The sequence below is a fragment of the Symphalangus syndactylus genome, chromosome 19 (assembly GCF_028878055.3).
Source record: "Symphalangus syndactylus isolate Jambi chromosome 19, NHGRI_mSymSyn1-v2.1_pri, whole genome shotgun sequence".
NCBI lineage: Eukaryota > Metazoa > Chordata > Mammalia > Primates > Hylobatidae > Symphalangus > Symphalangus syndactylus.
In genome coordinates this window covers 21,249,886-21,276,251 of record NC_072434.2, presented here as the reverse complement: position 1 = coordinate 21,276,251, position 26,366 = coordinate 21,249,886, and the positions used below count along the sequence as shown (strand labels likewise).

Here is a 26,366-nt window from a genome sequence, read left to right as displayed (position 1 = left end):
CTCTCTCTCTCTCTTTCTTTCTTTCTTCTCTTCTTTCTTCCTTTCTTTCTTTTTCTTTTCCTTCTTTCTTTTTTTCTTTCTTTCTTTTTCTTTCTCCCCGCTACTTTGGCTTTCTTTGTGATTGATCAGAAAATGATTCACTCTTAGCCCCAAAAGTTTCCTTCTGTGGTCACAATAATAGTGGCAGGTCTGGCATAGGAGTATGTTAAAGTAGGCTGTCCACAAGAGCCCTACTGTTATACGGACCTATGCGGCACTTATGGTTCTAGCCATCTCACAGTGTCATAATGTTCGGACAAAGAAGCAATCCCCATTAACTCTGTTCAACAATCCCCATTAACTCTGCAGCTTGACTTTCGTGTGGTACATGCCATTGAACATCTGAAAAAGCAGTCTCTCCTCAAGATCTCTGAAGGCAAGAAGTTTTTAGAGGCTTCTTTCAGTTTCTTTCTTTTTTCTTTTTCTTTTTCCTTTCGACTGTCTTGCTCTGTCGCCCAGGCTAGAGTGGAGTGCAGTGGCACAATCCATAAATCATAGCTCACTGTGACCTCTTAACTTCTGAGCTCAAGCTGTCTTCCTTCCTCACCTTCCTGAACAGCTGGGACTATAGGTGCTCGCCACCACGCCTGGCTAATTTTTTAGTAGAGATGAGGTCTCACTAAGGCTGGTCTTGAACTCCTGGCCTCAAGCGATTCTTCTGCTTTTGCTGGGATTACAGGCCTGAGCTGCTGCATTCTGCCTTCTTTCAGTTTCTATATTTGATATTCTGTCTTGATATAGATTGCACACTATTATAGTTCATACCATACACTACATCTCCAGTGCTGTCATCAAATGACATTCCCCCAAATCAGCCATTAACCAGGAGCATCTGCCATTAACCTGGGAAACTATTCTGAGTTCATTTTCACCCAGCGAGGCACCAGAGGGTTGACCCCAAAGCCTAAGCTGTGGGGCATCAGAGCACTGACGTCTTTGACTCGGAAGACTAACCCAAGTCTGAAAAGAAAGATAGGGCTGTCCAAAGCAAAAGCACCACTGTTGCTACCTGGCCAGCCTAGTTGCGGTGGAATGAGACATCATGAGGATGATGCAGCCGGTTCCCAGGTGGTTGTGGAAAGCTGTTGGCTGCACCCATGCATAGGACCCCTCTTGGTCCATCCAATGCCCCCAAGAGCCACAGGGCCTCCTGCCCCCATCCATATGTCTCAGTATGGTGACCCCACTTGTGGGGACTCATCCAGCATTTTTTTTCTTGTCCTCACCATGAGGGATTGATGTTTGGATTCTTGCCCACAAGTTGCATAGACTTCCTTTACAAAGTAAGGTCTTTGGGGCCAGATAGGGTCCTTGATAAGTTTTCCTAAAGAGGAAAGATGCTAGAATGGGCAGTCCAAAAAGAGTGCCTGTCCCACCACATGCGAAGTCAGTTAAATTATCAGTAGCTGCTCTTCAGCTGACACCTTGACATCAATTTCTTTTCTTCCCATTCTACTGCAGGCAGGTGATGCTGACATTTTATTTGGTGGTGATCATATTTAAGGAAGTGCACTGATTTGCCTTTGGAAACTGTAGGAACCAACCTGAGCAAATATGGAAGCTTTCTGTCAAGCTACATAGCCTATCCTACATTATTCTTTTTGCTAAAGCCCTTCAGATACTTGGAGCATGTCACTCTTTCAAGCAAATTGTCTTTTGGTTTGCAGGTTTTTTGAGGTCTAGGAACTAACCTCATTTCTTTTTCACAATTCTAAATCCCAAACGTCAGTAACTACTGAGGCGCAAGGTAGAAGTGATGGAGCAGACACAAATTAAATTTGACCTGGAAACTACCTTTTTGTGCAAAGAGTCCCTAGAGATGCATAAGTGATCTTCACCCTCCAGTGGAACACCATTTGGAAAGCTGCCAAATAATGCACTGCAGAAGTAATCCCATATGGTCCCCAAGTGATCTGAGTAAATGCCTAATTTAGTTTTGCTATTCTTTGAACACCCCTAACTTCATTTACCTCTCTCATGATGGAAGTATTTGTAGTATATGTAGTGGTTAAAAACAGTCTTTAGAGTCAGACAGATCTTGATATTACAATGGCTTTGTTTTCTTCTTACTGGTTGTGGGCCCTTGGGCATGTAACTTTATCCGTCTTAAGTTTCAGTTCTTGTTGTAAGTAAAATGGAAGCCAGATCTAACTTGGAATTAATATGAAGTTTAAATGAGGTTATACATGTATGTTAAGTGCCCAGCAAAGTGCTTGGCATACATATTTACGTGCTGAACATATGGTAACTATTGTTGTAATAACGATATCTAGTGATGTTCCCCCCCCCCAAAAAAATTAGATTATTTGCATTGATTAGCATACATCTGGCAGCTCCACTAGAAGTATAATGTAAAATGCATGCCCTTTTGTGTCCTTATAAAAGGCAGCACATTAAAGGTGCCTTTTAATAGCAAGTATTTAAGAAACACTGGGTTTCCACAGTGCATTAGTTAGTGAAGAAGTAGAGAAACTGCTTTGGTTTGATGCAAGCTTAGAGGCAGATAACAAGCAAACTAGTGAGCTAGATATTGTATCAACTTCACAGACTGAAGGACGGCCATCACCCAAGCTTCAGCATAGCTAATGTCGAAAAGTATGATGCAGAGGTCGTGAGTGTTCATTAATGTCATTTGGTTGCCTTCTCAAGTTCCTAAATTATTTAAGGTAGTTTTCCAGAGAGCCATGAATCTTTTTAGTAAAACTGCAGATTTTCCTTTGATTTCATGCAGGACACTGCTGCATGCTTGTCCAGCAGTGCAGAGCTTATGCTGGTTATGCTTGACTGGATGGGTATAAGTAATAGCTAATGTTGAGTTGGATCCCAGCCTGCCTGATGGTTAAGTGAACAGCAACTTTCCACAGAGCAGTCTCAGACTTTTACATGGATTGCTTTGCTACAATGGAAATCTTGACAGTTGAATTCACACAGATTAAAACTGTTCAGTAATGAAGTGTGTCCTTAAATTCTCCTACCTCTTCATGACCATTTCTTTTGAAATAATGATATCAGGGTACTAGCTGAGGAACTGAATAAACTCCCCAATAACAAATTGGTAAGTTTCCCTTGCAATACACTGAAGCTCCTTCAAGTCCTGAGGTTAATGTTCTTTGTGGAAAAGTAAAAAGAGAAAACTTATCATCTGGTACTCCTGCCCCTGTGGCTGCTTCCACCTATATCAGTGCTATTTTTAGTTTTGAACTTAAATGAGGACGGGGCATCAAAAAGAGTTACAAAAGTTACTGGAATTAGGAAATCTAGCCAAGCCACTGAGATCAAAACTTCAAAATAATCCTACTAGGGACTGCTGAAATTATATCAAAAGTTTATATAGCCTGGTGGCTGGGCATGGTGGTTCACACCTGTAATCCCAGCACTTTAGGAGGCCCAGGCGGGTGGATCGCTTAAGGCCAAGGGGTTCAAGACTAGCCTTGGCAACACGGTGAAACCCCGTCTCTACCAAAAATACAAAAATTAACCAGTCATAACGCGGTCTTAAAATAAATAAATAAATAGATTAAGTTTTTTTAAAAAAGAAAATTATGTTTTAAAAGTTTATAAAACCTGGAAAACAGCCTCATCTTTTACCTTGTTGATGACTCTCCACAACCAGCCTGAAGTATTTTTTTTCCTCTGCATTTAGTGTAGGGACAAGAGTTCTTTTTGTGTGGTGACCCTGCTTTGATTTGTATTAGAGTAACATTCTTCATCCAGAGTTGTTCACTGAATTTCTCCCTGGGGACCTCAATAGGGTGTGAATTCCTGAGAGAAATGTTTGCATTCTGTGGTGAGTTGGTTTCTCAGTATTATTTTTGAAATGGAAAATAAATCAAGTAGCTTAACTTGCAACAAATACTTCAATAACAGAGCGGTTATGGTGAATCTGTGGATTTGGATGGGAGTCTCTTTATGTGCATTACAAAGGGTCATTGTGTCACATACCTTGCCCGTATCCTGAATAGATCCTCCCACATGCTCAAGCCTCTGGACCTAGAGAGGCACTTCTCTCTAACATGGTACCATGTAGTTCAGTATAGTAGTGTGCAAGCAGACAGACTTGAGGAATTAGTATCCAATATTCTTCTCTTTAGGTTTTAATATTTGGAATTTGTGTTTGTTTCTGTTTTGCTGGCAGCTTTCCTTTCTGATGTTCCCTTTTGTTTGTTTTTAGTAGATTGAATGTGGACAGCATTAGGGTAATTACAGCAGAAAAGCTTGCTTTTGCCCTCTATCTTGAGTCAGGATTTAAAGATTTTTTTTTTACTGAATAAGGAGACTGTGAATAGAAAAAAGATGACCTCCTCAGCTTTTGTAGAAACACTAAAGAAGACGTTGGAAAGTGGACTTCTTATTTAGTAAAGAGAAAAAGAAGGTGATAATGGAAGGCCAGGGATTCTGGAGTGAGAAAACGGAATGTGATACAAAGAAGTCAAAAAGCGAGGAGTAATGTGTTCAAAGGGAACGCCTGGCAATTCATTTGGTTTGTGGTGGGAAGCTTCATTCCGTGAAGAGAGAGTAGCTCAGCGGCTGGAGGTGTTTATAGCCAGATCAGCATTTCACACCAGCAGTCTGGCCTGGGTCTTTTAGAGCTGCCAGAAACTGCTCAGAGTTGCACAGATTTCTCAGCCTAGTAGTATGAATTTGGGGCCTGATTCCTATCCCTTTTACCTCTTTCAATACTCACTTTGCACTCACAGGGTGTTCTGAGATCTGAAGATGAATGGCAACTTGTTCGTTTAATAAAGTAGACTTTTATTTGTTGCTTTATGCATCAGGAACATATACAGGGCATATACACTCTATATCACTTCTTCCAACCTGTGTAGAAGAATTTGTGCTTCTGACCAAAAATAGTTTTTGCTTCTGTCAACCCTACGTAAGTCATTCTAAAAGCTACATATATGTTTGAATTCCATCCCACCTTAAGGCATCGCCTACTTCCAGAATGGAGGATTGGCAATGAGGTACAAGCAATACTAATGCTTCTTTTTTTCTTTCTCTTCTCTATTCTTTTCCAACCTCTTCCTTTTTTTCTGAGTCAAAACTAAAGCAGAGGCCATGCTCAGTGATTCATGCCTGTAATCCCAGCATTTTGGTAAGCCAAGGTGGGAGGATAACTTGAGGACAGGAGTTCAAGACCAGCCTGGGCAACTTGGTGAGAACTTGTCTCTACAAAAAAATTAAAAAAAAAAAAAAAAAATTAGCTGGGCATGGTGGCACCCGCATGTAGTCCCACCTACTCAGGAAGCTGAGGTGCGAGGATCCCTTGAGCTCTGGAGCTTGAGGCTGCAATGAGCTGTGTTCGCACCACTGCATTCCAGTTAGGTGACAGAGACCCTGTCTCAAAGAAAACAAACAGACAAAAAACCCAAAAAACTGAATCAGTAGTACAAAAATCTTGTTTTGACTTGAAAATTGAGCAGGTTAGATCAGAAGTAATAAAAGTGGAAATCCAAGAGGTCATTCTTAGCCCAGAGTTGCTTTTTCGGCCAGGACTTGTCAGTTATGGAATTGTTATTTCTTTTCGTTTTTAGGGGGGCTTTTTTTGGTCTAGCCCCAGGGCTGGTGACCTTTGGCCTGCTTGGCCAAATCCAGTCCACTGCCTGTTTTTGTATGGCCTGCAAGCTGAGAGTGGATTTCACATTTTTAAATGATTGGAAGAAACAAAAGAAGAACAATATTTTGTGACACATGAAAATTATATGAAATTCAAATTTCAGTGTGCATAAATAAAGTTCTATTGAAACATAGCTGGATTCATTTGTTTACATACTATCTATGGCTGCTTTTGTGCTACAATGGCAGAATTGAGTAGTTGTGACAGAGACTTTATGGCCTGCAAAGCCTCATAAATATTTACTCCCTGGCCAACCCCTACTCTGGACCCTTAAGCCAAACTTTTCCTACTTTTTGGAGTATTGTCAATTATCTCTTACTTCCTTATTGGTTTAGAGAAGGTGCAGAAATGCAGACACTATTCTACATTTCTTTTCAATTAGCTAGGGATTTTGGAATTGTGCAGTGGACTCCTAAGGAAACACTGCAGGAAGAATATGGGTGAGACAGTGGTGAGGAAGTAGGAAGTATCTCATGAAATTTAAAATCAAATGTCATTTTCATCCCTTTCCAAAAATCTTTAAAATGGGACATCTATGTGGGTTTTAGAAAGAGAAAAAAAAAAATGTTGGTTCTGAACAGAATCCTACTGACTCTTCTTAGAGCCTCCTTCAGGCCCTCTCCAAAAAAAATATGGAAACTCAAAATAAGGTCACTCACATCAATTGACACCTTAATTTTGTGACTTTTTAGTTTTCCTCAAGATGTTTTCTTGACCAAGTTAAGAATCAAAATCATTTTCCTTGATGTTCAAACTTTCTAAAGATTTTGATTAGTGGGTGTTGAATTACCTGTTTATACTTGGGGAAATTGAGGCTAAGACAAGTACACTAACTCAACTATAGTAATAGCAAGTAGTAGAGATAGAAGTACATACTCAGTACTCCAGAGCTTGCTCCGGAGGACTGCCTTTTATCCTTTGAAGGTGAATTAGATGGTATCCCTGGGAATTTTTTGCTTTTCTTGAGATTCTCAGTTATCTTTCACTCTTTGAAGGATTTCAATTTCCTGACTTGGAAACATCTGAAAAAGAGAGGAAGGTGCCTTGTTTTTTCATTCCCACTCCTGTGAAAGAAGTAGAGGAGGGCAAAGGCTTGGGGCAGACAAAAAGGGAAATCTCTGAAACTAGAGAAAACTCAAACAAATTGTGGCCAGCCGAGTCAGCATTCCTCACCCACAGTTGGTCCTAATTAAGGAGACTCCCGTTAAACAGCTCAACTTTCTGCTCTTTCTTCTTGCTCTGGCCCTGCCAGCTGACATGGCAAAGCTTTAACTGACGCCTTGGAAACAGTCTCTCATGTCTTTCCTTCTATATTCTCACTTCTCTGTCTCTCCTCTACTACCCTGCAATTACCCTTTCCCACATTAAGATCCCAATAAAATATATTGATACCTCTAATCCAATTGCATCAATTTTGTTCCACAAAGTGCTATCCAAGCTGTTTGCAGGGCTGAATACTTGTGTATCATGTCATTACAAGAGCACACATAGAGCCTGATTTCATCATAGAAAGATGGAATTTCTCCGGGATTATTTCGCTGCCAAGTCCAAGCAGTGATGATAATTCCTTCCACTTTGCCTGACTCCTTGATTTTCTCAATCCATAGCTTCTATCTGTGCCTAGCAGATGGATTGGGTATTTAATTTTGCTATAATAACCTATGATATCATGATAAAAAAATCTGATGGTAGTAAATCTGAATTGAAAACCAGCCTGAATCATAGAGGTGGTCAATATCCAATGTAGTTCAATGGGGGATATTGACGTGTAGATAAAATAAGCTTATTTTCATAACTTAATGGTTGTGGTAGTCTGCTCAAGCTGACATAACAAAATACCACAGGGTAGGTGGCTTAAACAATAGAAGTTTATTTTCTCACAGTTCTGAAGCCCAGCAGTGCAAAATCAAGGTGCCATCTGGGTTGGTTTCTGATGAGGCCTCTCTTCCTAGCTGTAGACAGCCATCTTCTCACTGTGTCCTCACATGGCCTTAACTCTGTGCACACACAGAAAGAGAGCTCTCTGGTATCTCCTTTTTCTTATAAGGACACGAGTCCTATCAGATTACAGCCCCACTCTTATAAGATCATTTAACCTTAATTACCTCCCTAAATGACCCATCTCCAGATACAGTCATTGGGAGTTACAGCTGTAACACATACATTTGGGGGGAACATAATTTATTCCATAACAATGGTCTAAATTTAAGAAACTCTCTTAACCTTAGGGCAAAAATTCAATGCCAGAATCAAGAAAGCAGTGCCTAAAGCAGGGTGTTAGGAGGCAAGATGATAATTTAAAGAAAATTTTCTGAGTCAAAGACACATTTGAGAATCTGAAAGTATGATCAGATACCAGAAGATTGCACATGCGTAGAATTTTATATATAACTGCAAGGGGCATTCGGTTCTCCAGACCAGTTACTTTTCTTTTGCCACTGGCAAGATGACATCTGTGAAGAACGAGCACAGAAATGCATGGCTTTATTTTGACTGAGTGGGGTTCTGCCTAGGTCTGGACCTATGGCACTATTGCCACCATTAAAAACACTTGGACCTTTATCAGAAAGGAGAGTGAGCTAAAGTGGGTATGCTGAAGGTGGCTAGAACTTCAGCAAGGAAGCTTTGAGGTGAACTGAATTTAGAACCAAGCAGACAAGTTTTCACACTTTTCCATTATATTAAGAATCATCAGAAATAACAGAAGTCCTTTCTCTATGGGCACATTAGGGTGGCCTTTTATATTCTTGGAGGTGTCATGTCCCTGTGTTTATTTGCTTTAACTCCTTTCTAAATGCCATAGAGAACTCTGTCAGTCACTATAACTGAGTGACTTAAAAGAAAAAGGCAATGGTGGAAATCTATTATTTCAGCATCGAACAGAATTATCAAGGTACAGTAGGGCATTGGAGTATAATTTTCTTGGATGGGTTTGATCTTCAGGAAATATTCTTTTTTTTTTTTTTTTTTGAGACAGACTCTTGCTTTCACCCAGGCTGGAATGCAGTGGTGCCATCTCAGCTCACTGCAACCTCTGCCTCCTGGGCTCAAGCAATTCTTGTGCCTCAGCCTCCTGAGTAGCTGGGACTACAGGCGCGTGCCACCACGCCTGGCTAATTTTTTGTATTTTAGTAGAGACGGGGTTTCACCATGTTGCCCAGGGTGGTCTCGAACTCCTAAGCTCAGGTGATCCGCCCACTTTAGCCTCCCAAAGTGCTAGGATTACAGGCATAAGCCACCACACCCGGCCCAGGAAATATTTACAAAATTCGTGGTAGTAATCTTCATAATCTTCCTAGTTGGGTTTGCGTAAGAATTCATCACCTAGGTGTTGCAACAGATACTCTAAAATGGTAGCCTCCAAAATTGTGATGACTATTTTTTCTGATTTTTTAATAATGCCATGTAACCAGTCTGTAGGATTTAAATCTGAATTTGGGCTTCCCTGGCTATGGTCCATTCATTAAATTAGCTTCAGCATTTGAGAATTGAACAAATTAATCAGATAGTTCTGTAATTGAAACTAGAGTTTAGGAAATGTCTTTTAAATGTTATTGAAACCATTCGTTTTCTTATTGGACTGGAACTGTAAGAGCTTACTGCCAATATATCAAGGGGCCAAATAAATTTTCCTAATTGCACATATCCTCCAATTTCATATAAGACTCTGATTACCTTGTTCTTTAGTGTCCTTTCTTCTTGGTGATTTTTACCCTTGATTAAGACTTGGCAAAGCCTTAACTCAAAAAAATTTACATTGGCGTCTTCTCTGCCCCACCCTCTCTTCCTCTAAATCTCTCACTCTGTGCGATTCATCCTTTCCTCCCATTGCCTGGCTTTGTTGGCCAGGTCAAGCTAGTTTGCTGTGATCTCTGCCAAACCACAGACATGTAATGAAGCAGACGCTGTACTCCCCCTTGCTCTTGGAGTTCTCTAGGGCCACATGGGGATGAGGAGTAGGAGAGGTTACTGACTTTAAGAACTTTGGCAGTACTTGAACAGAATGTTGGTTTCTCTAGATGGTCTTGATTCATTTTCAAAACTGAGCATCACGAAATTGCCCAATTTCACTCTGACTCTTCTATTATCTTTTTTTAAAAATCACTTATCCTCTTTAACCTCTTGAATGGTCTCCGAGGACTATGGCTCATAATTCAGTGTTTGCACCTAAAAATGTTACCACATTTGTTGCCATCAAAGGGATCAGCTGAAGTTTAACTGCAAACCGTAGCTTTCTCAGGTCATGGACCAAATGTAACTACTGTAGCAGCTAAAGAACTCCAGCTCTTTAAAGTGGACATTTCATTGACCGAAAGTTTCCTGTTTAGGACAGCGCTTTCCAACAGAAATCTAATGCAAGCCACATACTTTTTTTGTTTTTTTGGTTTTTTGTTTTTGAGACGGAGTCTTGCTATGTCACCAGGCTGCAGTGCAGTGGCGCGATCTCAGCTCACTGCAACCTCCATCTCCCGGTTCAAGCAATTCTCCTGCCTCAGCCTCCCGAGTAGTGGGATTACAGGCACGCACCACCACACCCAGCTAATTTTTGTATTTAGTAGAGACGGGGTTTCACGATGTTGGCCAGGATGATCTCATCTCCTGACCTCGTGATCCACCCACCTCGCCCTCCCGAAGTGCTGGGATTACAGGTGTGAGCCACCGCGCCCGGCCCACATACGTATTTTTAAATGTTTTAGTAGAAACATTTAAAAAAGTAAAACAAGGGCCAGGCATGGTGGCTCACACCTGTAATCCCAGCACTTTGGGAGGCTGAAGCGAGCAGATCACAAGGTCAGGAGTTTGAGACCAGCCTGGCCAACATGGTGAAACCCCGTCTCTACAAAAATACAAAAATTAGCTGGGCATGGTGGTGGGCGCCTGTAATCCCAGCTACTCGGCAGGCTGAGGCAGGAGAATTGTTTGAACCCAGGAGGTGGAGGTTGCAGTGAGCCGAGATTGCGCCATTGCACTCCAGCCTGGGTGACAGGGCGAGACTCCGTCTCAAAAAACAATAAAAATAAAAATAAAAAGTAAAACAGGTAAAATTAATTGTAATATGTCTTATTTAACCCAATGTATTTAAAATATTATTTTAATATGTAATTAATATAGAAATTATCAAGATAATTAAGATATCTTATATTTTCCTTTTCTACTAAGTCTTTGAAAGCTTACTCCACATCTCAATTGGGACTAGCCACATTTCAAGTACTCATTAGCTACATATGGCTAGTGGCTACCATATTAACACAGATGTAGGTCACTAACTTCTTAACAAAGGAGTCCACTTGCTGCAGGGACCAGAGATGGAACATCACTTGCTAATTTTCTCATTAGGGATCACATCTCCATGACTGTCTGAGTGACCTTTAGGGAAGTATGGATTATGAACTGAGTGGCTCACCTCCAGGAATGGGTCTGAAGAAAGCATAAAAGACCATTGAAGAATGGGATATCTTTGGAACTTTGGACTGAGGAAAGTCCAAAACATATTCCCTTGTTCAGATGTACCAAACTAGTCTTAGACTGGGACAGGTTGTCATTTCTTTCATTTGACTTGGATTTATAACTTGGTCTCTCCCTATTAAGAGTTTAAGTCAGCTGGGCATGGTGGCTCATGCCTGTAATCCTAACACTTTGGGAGGCTGAGGCAGGCAGATCACCTGAGGTCAGGAGTTCGAGACCAGCCTGGACAACATGGTGAAACCCCATCTCTACTAAAAATACAAAAATTAGCCAGGTGTGGTGGTACATGCCTATAATCCCAGCTACTCGGGAGGCTGAGGCAGGAGAATCACTTGAACCTGGGAGGCAGAGGTTGTGGTGAGCCAGGATCGCACCATTGCACTCCAGCCTTCACAAGAGTGAAACTCCGTCTCAGAGAAAAAAAAAAAAAAAATTTAAGTACAGGCATGGTGGCTCACACCTGTAATCCTAGCATTTTGGGAGGCCAAAGCGGGGAGATCGCTTGAGTTCAGTAGTTTGGAACCAGCCTGGGCAACATGGTGAAACCCTGTGTCTACAAAAAATAAAAAAATTAGCCAGGCGCTGTGGTGCACACCTGTAGTCCCAGCTACTTGGGAGGCTAAGCAGGAGGATCACTTGAACCCAGGAGGTCAAGGCTGCAGTAAGCTGAGATCACACCACTGCACTCCAGCCTGGGTGACAAAGTGAGATCTTGTCTCAATTAAAAAAAAAAAAAGGAGTTTAGAATCCACAACCACAGTTTTGTAGCAAACAAGTGCTAAAGCATAGACCAAACACAAAAATAAGTATCTATGGTGTTGAATCATATGAAAGTGCCCAGGTTTGACCAATTGTTTACCTATAAGATTGGCAATTTCACATGGTTTAACATAATACATTTTATCTTAGATAGCAAGAGTATTCTTAAAGTAGCAAGCAAGGAAAGCTATATCTTAGCTTTAATCTGGTGTAGTTCCAAGAAAGCTATGGAAAATTTCAAGATTAGAGCAAATATTAGGAATGCATTCTGGTCTATAGTAGTGTATTCTTTGAGATCAGCTCAGTCCACTTCTAGCCAATAAGATTAGCCTCCTCAAGAGGACAGATTAGTTTTGAGTCTGTATGTATTTAATTCTAACTTGGACTGATTCCAGTTCCAGCTTTATGTGCTCTTTGCCCTGTCTCCTTAAAATATCAAGAATAATTTGAGTATCAGGGGCAAATGTCATGAGATATCGCTGGCTGCAGAACCGTCTAAGACAGCCTTATCTAAAACACTCTCATTATAAAAAATGTTCTTTTTATTTTGATCCATAGACATTCTAGCCCTTGGCAAACCTAGAACTGGGCTCATCACATTTGCTAGCCTCCTACTTATCTTGGTTATCAGATTACTCTCAGTCCCTGGGTCTAATTCACACTTTGTCACTATTGTCTATTTCACTGCCTAACCTAGGTCACCATCCATCAACTCTAGCAAGTGAGACAATATCAAGAGTTGTGATTATTGATGCTCTTTTACCCCTCTGCCCCATTTGATGTTTGTATATTTGATAGAATACAGTGCATACCTAGTTGGTATAGTGATGGGGACTGAAAAGCCCTCCAGCTCTGAGTCTGGCTTCTTTTCATGATTGATTTGGGGATTTGTTTCCATGAAGTAGGGTACATTTTGTGGCCAAACAGCTTCCTGCTGTCTTGGAACCTGTTTCCAGTTTAGAGGATAAAGTTAGTTCTTCTCTTTCCTATATGAAGAAGCAAGAAGTCCTAGGTATCCCCTAGGCTTCCAATTCCATAAACTCTGCTGGAAGTAAAAATAATTATAAGAGAAGAAAAAGAAAAAAAGAAAACTCTCAGTTGTTAAAACCAGCCTGTTGTACTGCAAATATTTCTCCACTCTCAGAAAAGAAAGTAGAGTTCCATCTATACAGCTCTTATGCATTAAGTAGTAAATAGAGAAACTTAGTTACTGATTAGCAAGGCATATATATTCTGGACAGAAGAACAGATTCAGTGTTCAAGTCTGACTTTTAAGAACCATGCTGTGCTACAGAAGCAATAAGGATTTTTTCCAATGTAGTCACAAGCTGGTCCACTCTTCCAGTTAGTTAGCCCACACCCTTGGCCCTCTGGCTGCCTGCAGGCTCCCTTGGCTATTCAAGTTCCATGGAATAGCTGGGCCTAAAATGTGGGGAGCAGACGGTGTGAGAGAAGTCTGGGAGGGGTAGCCAATCCTAGCCAAGAACTACGTTAGTGTTGGTGCTTTTCCCAGAGGGGAGGAGTGTTTTCTGCCCCATGCATTGCCACGTGTCTGCACAGACACAAACAGAGCAGTGTTCAGTTGAGCTGGCCTCTTCACAGTCCCTCTTTTCATCCTACAGAGGAGATGGATGCACCAGAGTGTTCCTTAGACTATGGTATCAATGCTAGGAAGTGGGCAAGAAAACAAGAGGAGGAATCAGTTGCCATTCTTAACAGCCCTAGATGAAGGGCTTTATTTATTCTAAGCGCAGTCAAGGGGCTAATTTATTGAAGGGAATGGTATAGTGTCCTACACTATCACTCTCATCCTAACAACAAGGCTAAGCTGGATAAGCAACAAGCATAACTTTTAAAAAATGCAGATATCTAAGGATGGAAAGTACTCTAATTGAACTAAATTCCAGAAAGAGAAGAGCCATTCCTAGGAGAGATGGAATACATGGCTGTTTTCCTCCTAGGGGTATGGCTAAGAGGAGCAAACCCACCATAGATGAGGATAAGGAGAAAATAGCTGAATTTCCTACAAACTTTTGAAGGCCACATGTAGGCTGGCCATAAGAGGCCCTAATTATAGAGCAAATAAGTACCCACCTACCCCTAAATCTTTCCCATGAGGCCTTCACTGAGTACACAGTGGCAGCAAGCTGATGGCTAAGGGCAGGACAGAAATCTGAGAAAGATCCCTGTCCCCGCCCAATGTACACAGGGCCTTCACTGATTATACAGCAGCAGTACAGTACAGTACAGTGGAACCTGAGAACAGGGTAGGAGGGTAGAGAAAGACCCCCTCCAAAGCACAAAAATCCTTCATTGAATGCGCAGACGTGGCTCACCAAGAGTGCAGAGAACTCCACAGCAGCCCAAAGCTGGCAGCTGGGCTGGATGGCATAGAGAGATCTCTGGGGACTCACTACACTCAGATCTTAAGTGCTACTGAAAAGACAGTCCTGATCCTGCCCTCAAAACATTTGGTGATTTGGGAGGCCGAGGCAGGCAGATCGCCTGAGATCAGGAGTTCAAGACCAGCCTGGCCAACATGGCGAAACCCCGTCTCTACTTAAAATACAAAAATTGGCTGGGCATGGTGGCAGGCACCTGTAATCCCAGCTGAGGCAGCAGAATTGCTTGAACCCAGGAGGCGGAGGTTGCAGTGAGCCGAGACCACACCATTGCACTCCAGCCTGGGGAACAAGAGCAAGACTTCGTCTGGAAAAAAAAAAAAAAAATTGGTGAACTGATCTATAACAGAGCCCAAACCTGGCTCTATGACAGGCTAGACTGACTCAGCTCTCAATCCTAGCAGCCTAACAGCGGAAGGGACATGTCCTTTTCTGGATATACCTATTGCCACACTTTTACACACAACATCTGGCATAAAATAAAAAGTTACAAGACTCAGGAAGAAGCGAAAAAATATGACTGAGGGAAAAAATAGTCAATAGAAGCAGATCCACAGATGAGCCATATGTTGAAACTAACAGACAAGGATCGTAAAATCCTTTTTATAAATATGTTTAAGGATCCAGTAGAAAAGGTGAATTACATTTTTGTATAGATAGGGAATTTCAGCAGAGTACTGAAAGTTCTAAAAAGAGGATGTTAATAAATTCCCCCAACCCCAAAGCAAGGATTACATTTATAAACAAACTACTAGTTATTCTTGGAGAATATGTAAATAGCAGCTCCAAAATCATAACCTTTTTCCTGAAGTTATGCATTCTTGTTTTCATATAAGCAATGAGTGAGTGCCCACTGTATACAAGATATTGTATGAGGGGTACGAAGAAGCATAAGATTTAATCCTAACCTTCAGGGAAATATAGTCTAGTGAAAAGATGTGTGGACATAACTATTTCAAGGCAGACCACTCTAACAGAAGTATAGGTATGTCTGTAGAAACATAAAAGATAATGGGATTTTTCTGGCAAGGAGGATCATGGAAGAGCCTCATGGAAGACTTTGCATTTGATCTGGAAATGGAAAATGCCTATGTGAAATACGAACAGATAGGGCTTATGTCCACTGATGTCAGATCCCTGGGATAATGCCAGGACTCCAGAGTCTTCAGCAGCACACAGATCACTGCATAGTGGTGTGAGGACTGGCTCCTCATGCAGGCCTGTATTTCTAAAAGGAAATTAGGCAAGAGAGCTGGTCACCTAATAGGAATCCTGGGGAACATAGGAAGTAGGAGTGGGATGGGAGTGGAGAAAAGTGGATAAAGCATTATGTTTATCAGTATTGTAACATGGTAAAGTCATATTTCTGGATTTTATTGGAGATGAAATCATTCCTTCCTCTGTATTGCTTTATGTATGTTGTCTATACCTCTGTCATGGATTTATTTCATTTATACACCTTTCTCCACCCTTGGGTTATAGGCTCATTCTGGATAGCCACTTATTTTGAATGCCCATAGCAACTGATACCATGTATTATAAATACTAGGAGCTTGGGCCGGGCGCGGTGGCTCACGCCTGTAATCCCAGCACTTTGGAGGCCGAGGCAGGTGGATCACGAGGTCAGGAGACCGAGACCATCCTGGCTAACATGGTGAAACCCCATCTCTACTAAAAATACAAAAAATTGGCCGGGCGTGGTGGTGGGCGCTTGTAGTCCTCGCTACTCGGGAGGCTGAGGCAAGAGAATGGTGTGAACCTGGGAGGCGGAGCTTGCAGTGAGCCGAGATCGTGCCACTGCACTCCAGCCTGGGCGACAGAGCAAGATTCTGTCTCCAAAAAAAAAAAAAAAAAAAAATACTAGGAGCTTGATGACTGTTTGCTCGATTGAAGTTGAATTTAACCCTAGGCAGAGTTTATAGGGATTAAACTCAGGTAGTCTGGCTCCAACATCTGTGCTCTTAATCATTATACTACATTAATGATGGCTTATGAATAATCTTGATAAATGGGCTGTAGAATATTTTTTTGAAAATACAGAGAGACAGGGTCTCACTATGTTGCCCAGGCTGGTCTCAAACTCCTGGCCTTAAGCAATCCTCCCTCCTCAGCCTCCCAAAGTGCTATGATTACTGGAGTAAACCATCATGCCCAGCCAGGCTGCAGAATTTTTATTTTATCATGTCAGTAACAGAGAGCTAATGAAGGTTTTGCTAAGTGCCACACTTTTGGGTGATTAGGCTTCCGATTACATTCAGTGCATGTCAGAGGGAAGGAGGATCTCTACAGAGTAGAGCTGATAAGAAGTCTTTCACAGTGGCTCAAGTGAGAGGACATTAGGCTCTGAACCAGAGCAAAGGCAGGGGAAAGTTAAAGGAAGAGATAGATTTGAGAGGAAAGTGGTAATACAATCAACGATGTATTACAATCTTGATGAGGAGGGGGAAGAAAAAGGAGTTGAAGACATACCTAAGTTTTTGATAGAGCAATTAGGGGAAAAGGTGATACTTTTTGGTGGAAATAGGGAATGAGATGTGTAAATTTTGGAGGGTAGACTAGATGATATGAGGAGAATAGTAAGTGGGAAAATAAGTATCCCATGGAGAAAGTTCTTTAATTTACCTCTATAATCTGTTATAGCTCCCTTGAAATATCCATTGACAAGGTTCTTCATTTTCATTGTCCTGTTATATCTGACTCAATCTCTCATATGCTCATTCAGACTCATTTCCTCTCTGTTCTGGGGGTAGATGAAAATGACAAAGTGCCATTGTTCTTATAAGAACTCGCCCCAAATAAAAACTTTTGACACCATTTCTCTCGTACATCAGTAGCCTGTTGGTAGTTGTTTGGATTTGTAGATTAGATTATACAGGTTATTGAGGTCTCTGCATTCTTTGTTGTTTTCACCTCCTCGTGAATTTAGGCCTAGCTTGTTGTTGCCCAGCTCTCTTTTCTGTACTTGAGATCTATGTGAGAAATAAATATAAAGAGAAATGGGAGGGAGACAGCAAAATCCAGCTTAGAGTGAGCAAAGAAATTATTTCTGCCAAACAACAGATGCAGTAGCCCTCCATAACTCTGAGCCCTGTCCTCTTTACTTGATTCTTTTTGGTGCCATATTTAAGCTGCCTTCCTTTCTCCCTGCTATCTTGAGTGACCAGGCAGTTGCTTTGCAGTACTCTGACTGATGAACTGATAAAATTTGCAAACTCTTCTAAAGACATTCTATTCTTAACACCTTAACCAGTCATATGTTTCAGGATGGACAGTGTCCATCCAGCCTTTTTTCTCCTACAGCTCTTGAGTCTTCAAAAAAAATCATCTAGCCCAGGTGCAATGGCTCATGCCTGTAATTCCAGCTCTTTGGGAGGCTGAGGCAAAAGGATCACTTGAGCCCAGGAGTTCATGACCAGCTTGGGCAACATAGCAAGACCCTGTCTCAAAAAAAAAAAAAATTATCTAGATGGTTTCTTCTGCCTCTGTGTAATTTGACTTTGGAACTCCAAAGCTAATGTCTCCTCACCTCTCTCTACTCAAAGGCTACCCACCAGGATATCTTATCCAAAAGAGTAACTTAGGATATATTTCACATATTTCACAACTACCACAAAAGTTAAATAAAAATAAAGCCTTTTTCTTTTCATAAGTCATAAAACCACAAAGACAAAGAATAGGAGAAGAAAGAGGTAATAGTGATGAGATCATGGGATGCTGGAAATCAGACTGGCAAGTATGAACTGATGGATCAGACTTAAAGTCGAATCCTGAGCCAGCAGTGGAGGAAGTGAGGCAGCAACTCAATTTGCACCCCAGAATCCTCAGAAAGCTTCATAATTGGTGGCATCAGGTAGCTTTAATAGGGGAAGAGGTAAGTCTAAAAACAAGAGGACTGGGTGAAAATTTATAAAAAAACACTTAGACTCTCAGATTCTCCCCTCCATTCCCCTCCATCTGCTCCCAAAGGGGGAGCCCTTTCCCTCCATTAACAGAAGACTGGAGACATTTTCTGGAGAGAGTAAAACAGGTAGTCTCTGGACTGGTGGACTCCTGACACAAGTGAGGGCATAGATTTTGAACTAAAACAAGGGAGAAGGGAATAAATGAAACTTTGCATATTGAATGTTGAAAGCTCCAGGCTCTTCTCTAACTCAGCTCGTAGAATGCTGGTCTTACATGCTGCAGGCTGGAGTTTGGAAGATTCACCTCTAGGAAATCTGACCAACCCACGAGAAAAAACTTAAATGAATCAGTCCAATCTCATCTCCCTATACTGAAGCCATAGTTGACAAGTCCTACTGCATGTGCACAAAGGTTCTCAATAACTTATAATGAGTGTCCCAGCCTTCCATATAAGCAAACAGCCAAGCTTCATCACACATCTCAGAAGGTCTATAACATGAAGTCCCGCCAGTACAAACAGAACAAAGCAACTTGGAACCATAAACTATGCAAGGACATTGGAAACCTGCCCCTCCAAATGAATGAGTGAATGAATGTCTCTGAGAGTTGAAAAAGAGATTGTATCCTTGAAAGAAAGAACAGTATGCTATTTAAAATTTTTTAAAGAAGCCTTGGAAATTTAAAATATGGTAGAAGCCTGGGCGCAGTGGCTCGCAACTGTAATCCCAGCACTTTGGGAGGCTGAGGAGGGAAGATTGCTTGAAGCCAGGAGTTTGAGACCAGCCTGAACAACATAGTGAGACCCTGGCTCTACAAAAATTTTAAAGTTAGCTGGGCATGGTAGCACATGCCTATAATCCCAGCTACTCAGGAAACTGAAGCAGAAAGATCACTTGAGCCCAGGAGTTTGAGGCTGCAGTGAACTATGGTGCATTACCACACTCTAGCCTGGGTCAGAATGCAAGATCCTGTCTCTAAAATATACATATACATATATACAATACCCATACATACATTTATGTGTGTATATATATATATAGTCTATATATTTATATGTGTGTGTACTTATATATGTATGTGTGATAGAAGAAATGAAAAACTTAATAGAAAGGATGGAAGATAAAATTGAGGCCATTGCTCAAAAAGTAGAATTTAGCAGCCAGGCAGAGTGGCTCAAGCCAGTAATCCCAGCACTTTGGGAGCCCAAGGTGGGAGGATCACTTGAGACCAGCCTGGGCAACATAAGGAGACCTTGACTCTACAAAAAAAAAAAAAAAGGCGGGCACGGTGGCTCACACCTGTAATCCCAGCACACTGGGAGGCCGAGGCGGGCAGATGACGAGGTCAAGAGATCGAGACCATTCTGGCTAACACAGTGAAACCCCATCTCTACTAAATACACAAAAAATTAGCCAGGCATGGTGGCACGCGCCTGTAGTCTCAGCTACTCAGGAGGCTGAGGCAGGAGAATCGCTTGAACCCAGGAGGCGGAGGTTGCAGTGAGCCCAGATCGCACCACTGCACTCCAGCCTGGGTGACAGAGCAAGACTCCATCTCAAAAAAAAAAAAAGAGGTTTTTTTTTTTAATGGTGCTAGAAAATAAGAGAAATGTAGAAAATCAGCCAAAAAATCTATTAACTGAATTACAAATACGCTAGAAGAGAGGACTGAAAAATGAAGAGAAAATCATCAAAAAATTTTTGATAAAATTTCTCAAAACTGAAGGTAATGAGTTTGTAGATTCAAAGCATCTGGTAAAGTACCCAATACAATGGATAAAAAAAAAAACTCCCACACCAAGGCACATCATTAGTGATGTTTCAGTGCACAAGAAGATGCTAAAAGTTCCAGAGGGGAGACAAAAAAACAGGTCACATACAAGGACAAAGAATCAGAAGGGCAACAATAGAAACAGACATAGAACAATGTCTTTAGATTCTGAAAGAAGATATTTTCAGCTTAGAATTCTGTGGCTACCCAAAATCTCACGTGTAAAGATGGAATAAAGACATTTTATGACATGTAAGATCTTACAAAGTTTACTTCCAAAGCACCCCTTTTCAGAAACCTACTGGAAGAGGTACTTCACTGAAACAAGGAATAAAACAAAGAGGAAGACTGAGGTTCCAGTTTAAGTCAGGTATAGAGAATCTCCAGGATAATGAATTTTGGTCCCATAATGTCAACTATTCAGCAGATCCAGAGAGCAAACAGCTAGAAGATATATGCGTAGGGATATTTTTGAAGGATGCACAAAAAACTGTTAATAATAGTTACCTTAGAAGTAAAAATGGGAGGGCAAAAAAAGGAGCACTTTTCCTTTTTCCTTTATATAATATTTGGATCCTTATTATAGCATGTACTATTTCTTTTGTTTTGTTTTGTTTGTAGTGACAGAGGTCTTGCTTTGTTGCCCAGGCTGGTCTTGAACACCTGGCTTCAAGGAGGAGTTTTGCACCCAGCCTTTTTTTTTTAACAGAAGGTCTTGCTCTGTCACTCTTTAACTTTTATTTTTTTTCAAGCCATTCAAATGTAATAGTGGGTTTTTGTTGTTGTTGTTGTTGTTGCTGTTGTTGTTGTTTAAAGAAAGAGGGCTGGGTGCGGTGGCTCACACCTATAATCCCAGCACTTTGGGAGGCCAAGGTGGGTGGATCACTTGAGGCCAGGAGTTGGAGACCTGCCTGGCCAACATGGTGAAACACCGTGTCTACTAAAAATACAAAAATTGCATACCTGTAATCCCAGCTACTTGGGAGGCTGAGGCACAAGAATCAATTGAACCTGGGAGGTGAAGGCTGCAATGAGCTGAGATTGTGCCACTGCCTTCCAGCCTGGGTGACACAGTGAGAGGAAAGAAAGAAAGAGAGAGAGAGAGAGGAAGAAAAAGAAAGAAACTATGCTGTCTTCAGTGGAGCATCTCCAGTGGAGATGCTTAACTCTCATGTAATGACAACAGAATTTTCCTTTTCTTCAGAATTTGCAAAAGAATTTTGCTAGGAAGTATTTATATCCTCTAGCCAACCTTCCTTGGTAATTCTAGGCTTATACTTCCTCACTGCAGGAAAAGAGCTTGGGAAGGAATGTCTTTTGAGCAAGGAGGACCCAAACGCTCTCCTAGAAGATAAATCCCTCTCCCCCATTTCAGTATTAAACTTTCCATAAATGTGGGGCAAAGGAAGGTTTCTTTTGGATTTCTGAGCTGCAGCAATCTTCTTTTTGCGAGAGTCCTTCCATAAGGCTTTCTTTGCCTCACGACCTTAATTACCAATAATTAATCTCAGATGAAAGATTCAGTGCTACAGGCTTCCTCTGTCTTTGACTTAGAGAACATGCTGAGAATAGTTTGTTTGCTTGCTTGCCAAAGATCTTATCTTGACCCAGAAGAGCTGATAGGATCATAACACCAGCATTGATCTTTCCTCAGTATTCTTTCTCTACAAAGTGAGGGGGTATGACATCGTAGCCCAGGACAAATGTGAGGTTTAGTATATATCAGGAGGAGAAGAGGGGAAGAGGTTGATTATCATTCAATAATGGCTATGTTTCATAGTCATAAAATTTAAAGAACTCTGTAGTGTGTTCTAATCCCCATGCTTTCTTTGCTCTTTCTCAATGTATTTGGATAAATCACTACAGAGCAACAAAGCCAAAATGTCCAAACCGCCCACTTTCCTATTCCCAGCACATGAATTAGAGGGAGCCAGCTGAGATCTGGGCCAACCACTTAGATGACTTGTATGTCTGATTTTTGTTCCATGATATGAAACTCAAAATAAATCAAAAAGAAGAATTTTTTCAGATACCAGCTAATTCACACAAAAAAATCTTCGGCCTTTTAGTCCTTGCACATATGCAAAGCTGATAAACAAACCTTCTCTGAACACAGATAACAAGGATTTAGAAGTTAATTCCTACCGGCACAAACAGATACTCATGTATAGCAGTCTTACTGAACTTCTGTGTTCAGTTTTAGGCTCTAAAACTTGAGTGAAATCTGAAGAACTTTTTAAGGTCCAAAAGGAATTGAGAAAGACTTGGAAAACAGGATCTTTGAAGAAAGCTTACAGGAGACATAATTTGAGCTTAGAAAACAATGCATGTGATCGAAAAGAAACATGTGAATAGCAAAGATAGAATAAGAGGAAATTAATATAAATGGTAGAGGAGGCTAGTTTTGAGGTTAAGGGTAAACTTTCTGACTGAAACTTGTTAAGCCCAAAAATGAACAGCCAGGTCAGGTAGGTGGCTCACGCCTATAATCCCAGCACTTTGGGAGGCCGAGGCGGGCAGATCGCTTGAGGTCAGGGGTTCAAGACCAGCCTGGCCAATATGGTGAAACCCTGTCTCTACTTAAAAAAAAAAAAAAAAGTAGTTGGGTGTGGTGGCGGGTGCCTGTAATCCCAGCTTCTTGAGAGGCTGAAACAGGAGAATTGCTTGAACCCAGGAGGCAGAGGTTGCAGCAAGCCGTAATTGCGCCACTGCATTCCAGCCTGGGCAACAGAGCAAGACTCCGTCTCAAAAAAAAAAAAAAAAAAAAAAAGAACAGCCAAATGAATGTTTGTAGAGCTCAAACTACAAAGATATAGAGGTTGTAGTAAGTTCACTTAGTGCATGAAGTAGCGTTTTTGGATACAGATGTTTACAGATAAAGATGTTTAACAGCGTTATCTCCCTAATACCACGAACCTGATATTCCAAGCAATTGGCAGAGAAATGAATCCATTCAGCACAAATTTGGCCCCTCTACATGGCCACAGCACCTTAAATTTGGTTCACTTAACAGAAGAACAGTATGTTCTGTTTAGAAGCAGGACCCGATCCCAGGATAGGGTGAACTGCATAAATGGAGGTGCAATGAGAAATGATAAAAGTCTAAGAGGTTCTAGAAAAGAGAAATCTTTTTCTGGGCCTCATTACCAGTTATAGACATTTTTAGAAAAGGAGGAGAGAATAGATGCAGAACACGTCTAAAAATGAACAAAGATATGTTAATTTTAAGAATGAAGGTTGTTTACAAGGGGAGGAAATTGGTTTGTGTAATTAGATTGATCCAAAAATTACCTTGCCTTTATAATATACCTTTCTGTTAAGGAGATAGGTTTTCTCTTGCCAGATAAAGACAGTCTCTTCCTTTTGTAAAAGAACATCACCAAATTACAAGGAAGTTTAAGTCACACTTTGAGTTGCTGGCAAACCCAGGACAAACCCCCAGGTTTTCTACTTTTGGCTAGCCTATATACTGGTGCAGAGCCATTCTTGCATCAATGTGAAACATTTATTTTTTGCCTGGGCTTCTGTTTTAACCATTGACCTTCATCTCTCCTGTCCTGTAGCTGGGATGAAAGCAGCTCCATCAGTAGTGGACTCAGCGATGCCTCCGACAATCTCAGTTCAGAAGAATTCAATGCCAGCTCCTCACTCAACTCCCTCCCAACCACTCCCACTGCTTCTCGCAGGAACTCAACAATAGTGGTACGTGAGTTTGCAAACACCCAAGCTGCCATCTCAAGATGAACCACAGGGCGAATGGCATTGTCTGTGTATGGGGTTGCACGTACACACCCACTCCATTGGATTGGTTCTCATAGGCCTTTGGCCAGGTCATTTTAGAGTTACCCCCACCCCCTCCCCCAAAAAAGCTAAGGCTACTCACCCAAGACATTAGATGTTGTCATATTGTCTATACTTAGTGCCTACACCAATCTAGAGTGATACATATAAGAGCTATTCCAACTGGAGAAAAAGAAACCCCGAGATATATGTCATCTGCTGTTGGAAACCCTAGGGGTATAGGTAGAAACCCTCAGTTTGACTTAATACTCTGAGATGAGCAGTACCAGGTACTAACTAAAATCAATCCTGTCAGCTATCCAGTCCCTCATCTGCATAGAAGTATCTCACTCTGCCTTTTTCTCTTTTCTTTAGCTACGCACAGACTCAGAGAAGCGCTCACTGGCAGAAAGTGGGCTGAGCTGGTTTAGTGAATCAGAGGAGAAGGCCCCTAAAAAACTGGAGTACGACAGTGGTAGCCTGAAGATGGAACCTGGGACTTCTAAGTGGCGGAGGGAGCGGCCTGAGAGCTGTGATGATTCATCCAAGGGTGGAGAACTGAAAAAGCCCATCAGCCTGGGCCACCCTGGTTCCCTGAAGAAGGGCAAGACCCCACCTGTGGCTGTAACTTCCCCCATCACTCACACAGCCCAGAGTGCCCTCAAAGTCGCAGGTGAGCCTGGAATAAAGGAAGGTACAAGGGCAAAGACCTAGTTCTTTGGTTGCCCCTCTTCTTAGTGGTCATTAACCCATAGGATGATAGCAAACATTTGCATAGTGCTTTAACAGACATTATGTTATCTGGTGTAAGGACAGTCCCGTGAGTTAGGAAAGATGGGTGTTATTATTTCCATTTTACAAATGTGGAGGAAATAGAAACTCAAAGAGGTTAAGTGGCTGGGCCAAAATCCCAGTTAATATGAGGTACAAGAGGAAGTATATTTATGTTTAGAAACTAGTTTGACCTCCTTCCAAACACTTCCAATGCTTGCTTGCTTCTTTCTCCCAAGTTAGTCACTCAAGGCACTTATTTTCATAAGATATGGCTTGACATCTCAGGAATATAAGAAAACAATAAATAAAATGGCTACAGCAAGAGAATTATAGTGCCCCCAAAGTTGGCCCCTTGGGTAACTTTTAGCCTTAATCAACATTTTCCTGTAGTCTCTAATTACTAAGAGATATTGTCATACTCTATTCCATTTGCTTCCCCACCTTTTTTTTCCCTTCCACAACTAGTTAGTTGTTAGATGGATATTCTTGATCATCTTTGTGTTTGCCTCTGCCATTTTAATCAAAATGGACTATTCTACTCTGGGAGCAAAACAAAATAAATTCCTAGCCTCCCCACCCCTCCCACCCAGAGTCTTTCAGACAAGAAACTTTATCAGCTTATCTTGTACCTGTTTACCCATATTTAGGCCTCTAAAAGTCTACAATACGTGGACAATGTTCCCTTCTCCCATGGAGGGAAAGAAAAGGATGGGTTTTTAAGATATTGGTCAATTTCAGCTCTTATCTCATTTCCCATCCTCTTGCAGGCAAACCTGAGGGCAAAGCTACAGACAAGGGTAAGCTTGCAGTGAAGAATACTGGACTCCAACGCTCCTCCTCTGATGCTGGTCGGGACCGCCTGAGTGATGCTAAGAAGCCCCCCTCGGGCATTGCTCGCCCCTCCACTTCGGGATCCTTTGGCTACAAGAAGCCTCCTCCTGCCACAGGCACAGCCACTGTCATGCAAACTGGTGGTTCAGCCACTCTCAGCAAGATCCAGAAGTCCTCAGGCATCCCTGTCAAGCCAGTAAATGGGCGCAAGACTAGCTTAGATGTTTCCAACAGCGCAGAGCCAGGATTCCTGGCTCCTGGAGCCCGTTCTAACATCCAGTACCGCAGCCTGCCCCGGCCAGCCAAGTCAAGTTCTATGAGCGTGACCGGTGGGCGGGGTGGACCTCGCCCTGTGAGCAGCAGCATTGACCCCAGTCTCCTCAGCACCAAGCAGGGAGGCCTTACACCTTCCAGACTGAAGGAGCCTACCAAGGTAGCCAGTGGGCGGACCACTCCAGCCCCTGTCAATCAGACAGATCGGGAAAAAGAGAAGGCCAAAGCCAAGGCAGTGGCCTTGGACTCAGACAACATCTCCTTGAAGAGTATTGGCTCCCCAGAAAGTACTCCCAAGAACCAAGCAAGCCACCCCACAGCCACCAAGCTGGCAGAGCTGCCACCAACCCCTCTCAGGTACCCAATGTGGGCAGCCGCCTCTTGTCTGTTTGCTTTGTCATTCTTTTGCATATCTCTGCCCTCCTTGGACTAGATGAGGCATGGCCTATCCACCATTGTCTCTAGGCCTTTGCATGGCTCTTTCCCACCTCTCCCCCATATGCCAAGGTTCTGAAAGAATCTGGTTTCTGAAAGTTCTGAAAGACTGAATCCCTCTTTCAAAACTTACCTCATTTGTACTATTCTCTGATCAATGCTTACCCTGTCTTCAGCACTTATATGGGTGATTTTACTGTTTATTTACACATATATACCTATTTGCATAAATTCACTTGTATCGCCCATGTGCATATGCTGGCCCCTTATCTAAGCTGAATGTGCCCCAAGTTGGGTATCAGGTTTCCTTGCATTGT

At 41.8% G+C, this 26,366-nt stretch overlaps 1 protein-coding gene across 8 annotated transcripts in view; it reads left to right on the top strand.

Moving 5' to 3' along the window:
• NAV1 (neuron navigator 1) overlaps positions 1 to 26,366 on the top strand; it is a 288,925-nt gene that overhangs the window by 219,012 nt on the left and 43,547 nt on the right. For all 8 annotated transcript variants that reach the window (XM_063613243.1, XM_063613242.1, XM_063613240.1 and 5 more), the window contains 3 exons: positions 23,520 to 23,658; positions 24,112 to 24,409; positions 25,278 to 25,971. In XM_063613243.1, coding sequence (XP_063469313.1) covers positions 23,520 to 23,658; positions 24,112 to 24,409; positions 25,278 to 25,971 — 1,131 coding nt within the window. The remainder of the gene's footprint in view (positions 1 to 23,519; positions 23,659 to 24,111; positions 24,410 to 25,277; positions 25,972 to 26,366) is intronic.